The 3,033-nt window shown below is 42.4% G+C and overlaps 1 protein-coding gene across 1 annotated transcript; it reads right to left on the bottom strand.

The window, feature by feature from the left end:
• Positions 1 to 726: 726 nt before the first annotated feature.
• Positions 727 to 1,725, bottom strand: LOC129676790 (melanoma-associated antigen B4-like). Its single transcript, XM_055607318.1, has one exon. It carries the CDS (start codon positions 1,723 to 1,725, stop codon positions 727 to 729), a length of 999 nt encoding a protein of 332 aa, XP_055463293.1.
• Positions 1,726 to 3,033: the final 1,308 nt, after the last annotated feature.

Here is a 3,033-nt window from a genome sequence, read left to right as displayed (position 1 = left end):
CCCCCCCCCCCTCCCGGGGAGGAGCAGTCTGTTAGGCCACAGAGGAGGACTTTGCAGCCAGCCCTGAAGATACCTGATAAAACAGGGTCAGATGAAAGGGGAGGAGGTCCTCCCCTATCAGTGGACTTGGAAAGGGGCAGGGAGGAGACCAGGGAGGGAGTGTGGGGTTGGGGAGGGAATGAGGGAGCAGGATACAACTGGGACACAGAGTTAACAAAATGTAACTAAAAAGAAAAAAATAATAATAAATAATAAGAAAAAGATAATCTCGAATTTTAATATGAATAAAGAATATAAATTTTTTTCAAAAAAAAAAGAAAAAGAGATCTGATTTACTGTGATTGAATTTCTCATGCACACCTTACTATCAAAAACAAATGCAAGTATACATTTTTACTATTGAAGAAAGTAACTTGAGTAATAAAAAAAAACCAAACAAACAAGCTTTAATCTTGTGCATTCTCAAATATTTTACTATAGATTTTTCTGCCACGAAGAATTTTCCTCTATAGATGCCATGTTCCAAGTTGTAGTTCAAGTAAGTACAAAATCTGAACAGTCAGCTTGATGAACAGAAATAAAGGCACAGTCTACAAAATTTGCCAATATGCATTCTAATCCTAAGTAAATGTTTTGCCAAAACACCCCAAAACTTTATCAACAACTTCTTTGCAAAAAGATGAACAGACCTTTTCAGTCCAATATTGGAGGCTACATTTTATCTCCTTAGTGAGTAGCATTGTTGAACTTGGACTTAGAACGTCCCTTGGCTTTGCCCTTACTGCCAGGCTTAACTGCAGCTTCAGCTTTGGCTTTCTCTTCCTCTTCAATCAAGGCCTGCTCATAAGATGAGTGAACACTGGGTATGGTTTTACTGATCTTATCTAAGAAGTCTGTCACTCTCTTCTTGCTGCATTCACAATAGGCTCTTGGACCCCAAAGGAACTGATAGCATACAGGATCGGTGCCAGGAACCTGACGGTATTCTAGGTACTTTTCCTCCACTAGGTCTTCAGTGATAAGCTTCCTGACATCCCCAAAGATGAGGTGTGGGACTCCATCATTGATTCCTAACATATTCAGGAAGCGCCAGACCTCCTCCTCTGGGGCACAGTAGCCATTTATGTAGATCACGCTTAGGAGAGGAATCAGAATGCCCCTGTTGGGAACACCCAGTGTATTGCTCCCACTCCCATCATCTTGGAAATCTAGCTTGCTGACAAGCACATAGGATTGACCATGGGGCCGGACTTCTTTCATCTCAATGCCATAAACCACATCCAATCGATAGGCAGCTTTCTTAAGCATCTCAGGAAAGTGCTCCTTGAACCTTTTGTTGATAACTTTCAGCATTTCTCCCCTTTTTGCAGGCTGTTTAATTTTGTACTTGCAGAGCATATACTCAACCAGTATTCCTGTCTTCCTTGATAAAAGATCCATCTGTTTGGATCCAGTGGAGAGTGGGGCCCTAGAAGAACTACCATTTTCCACTTCTTGCCCCTTTGCACCTTTACCAGACATTTTGAGACCCAAGCCTGTACCAGCAGTGGCAGTGGGTGCTTTGCCCTGTGGGAAGCCAGCAACAGAAGTGCTTGACCCAGCATCTCCTGAAGACTCTCCTTTCTCTACTGCCTTTGCCTGAGCATCATTTGGCTTCTGGGTCTCATCTTGGGTCTGGCGACGTTTCTCACGAGCACGGGCCTTACTCTTCTTTCCTCTGGGCATGATGGCTGTGGATCAAAAAACAGAAAACAGTAGTTTGCAAACAGAGCAGGTGTTCTTGTGACCTGGTTCAGAAAAATAATACTCTATAAGCACTTTTGCAGACTGCAAGTATTCTGACTTTCTATAATATTTCTTTCCCACATGTTGAGGAGAACATGGCTGTGTGCACACAATGAACTTCTCAACAGCTTCCATTCAATATGACTTACAGAGGTATCTGGGCATTTTCAGTTCTACTCACAACTAGAACTGTTGTATTCTCCTCACCCCATGAAAATGCCTACTGGCCAGGATAATGGCTTCAGAGAATTCGGAATACTGAAATAACTGAGGATCCTGAAATGATCTGTCTAAGACTCAAGGGTGTGTTCAACCCTCCTTGAGATTCATTTTCTAGCTCCCTGTTAAGCATAGCACCATCACCCAACTTTTCACCAGGCCCTACAATATCAGACGAGCAATTTTATCTCTGGACTGAAATAAAGACATGTTGATGGGCTGGGATGGTAACTCAATCCATAATGAGCTTGCCTTGTAAACCCAAGGTCCTGACTTTTAAACCTAGAATGAATGTGTAAAAAGCAAAGCTAAAGCTAAGTGTGGTGGATTGCACTTGTATTATCAGTGCTGGGGCAGAGTCAGAAAGATTACTGGGGCTCAGCAACCTGCAAATCTAGCCTACGTGCCAGATCCAAGCTGTGAAGAGACCCTCATCTCAAACACAAGATGCATAGCTACTGAGGAAAAATGGCCTCTGGTTTCCACAAGTATGCAGTCACACACTGGGACACACACACATACATATACACTCAGGCAAAATAGATTTCTTCCACAAACATAAAGATGTGAGGGAGATGCTGAAACTCATACTCATCTTTGTCCTTTTGCCCTGAAAATCCTCCGGCCACAGTGATTGTGTCTACATATCTAGTTTTTACTATAGGGCCTGGGCTTTAAGTGACCCTATTTCTAGAAGTGTTCCCCTTATCTTCATTCATCTTCACTGACATTAGGTACTAGACAACAAGGCAAAAGTGGGCCTATACTTCACCAATGCTGTCCCTTCTCAGACAGCCTTTCAGAGGAGCAGAGTGAGCTTTCCCTTTGGCAGCATCTCACTGATGAACATTTTAAACACTACTGTGCTATGCGCCAGGATTCAGTTTGCATTAAGAAAGTCAGTATCCCATTCAAACATTTTTTTTTTTTGTGGTGGTACACACTTTTTTTAAATTTTTTATTTAACTTTTATTAATTGCAATTTATTCATTTTGTATCCCCCCATAAGCCCCTCCCTCCTCCTCTCCC

This window comes from Psammomys obesus, unplaced genomic scaffold (assembly GCF_907164565.1).
Source record: "Psammomys obesus unplaced genomic scaffold, mPsaObe1.curated_primary_1811, whole genome shotgun sequence".
Lineage (NCBI taxonomy): Eukaryota > Metazoa > Chordata > Mammalia > Rodentia > Muridae > Psammomys > Psammomys obesus.
Note: the sequence above shows the minus strand (reverse complement) of the source record. Positions and strands in the feature narration are given on the sequence as shown.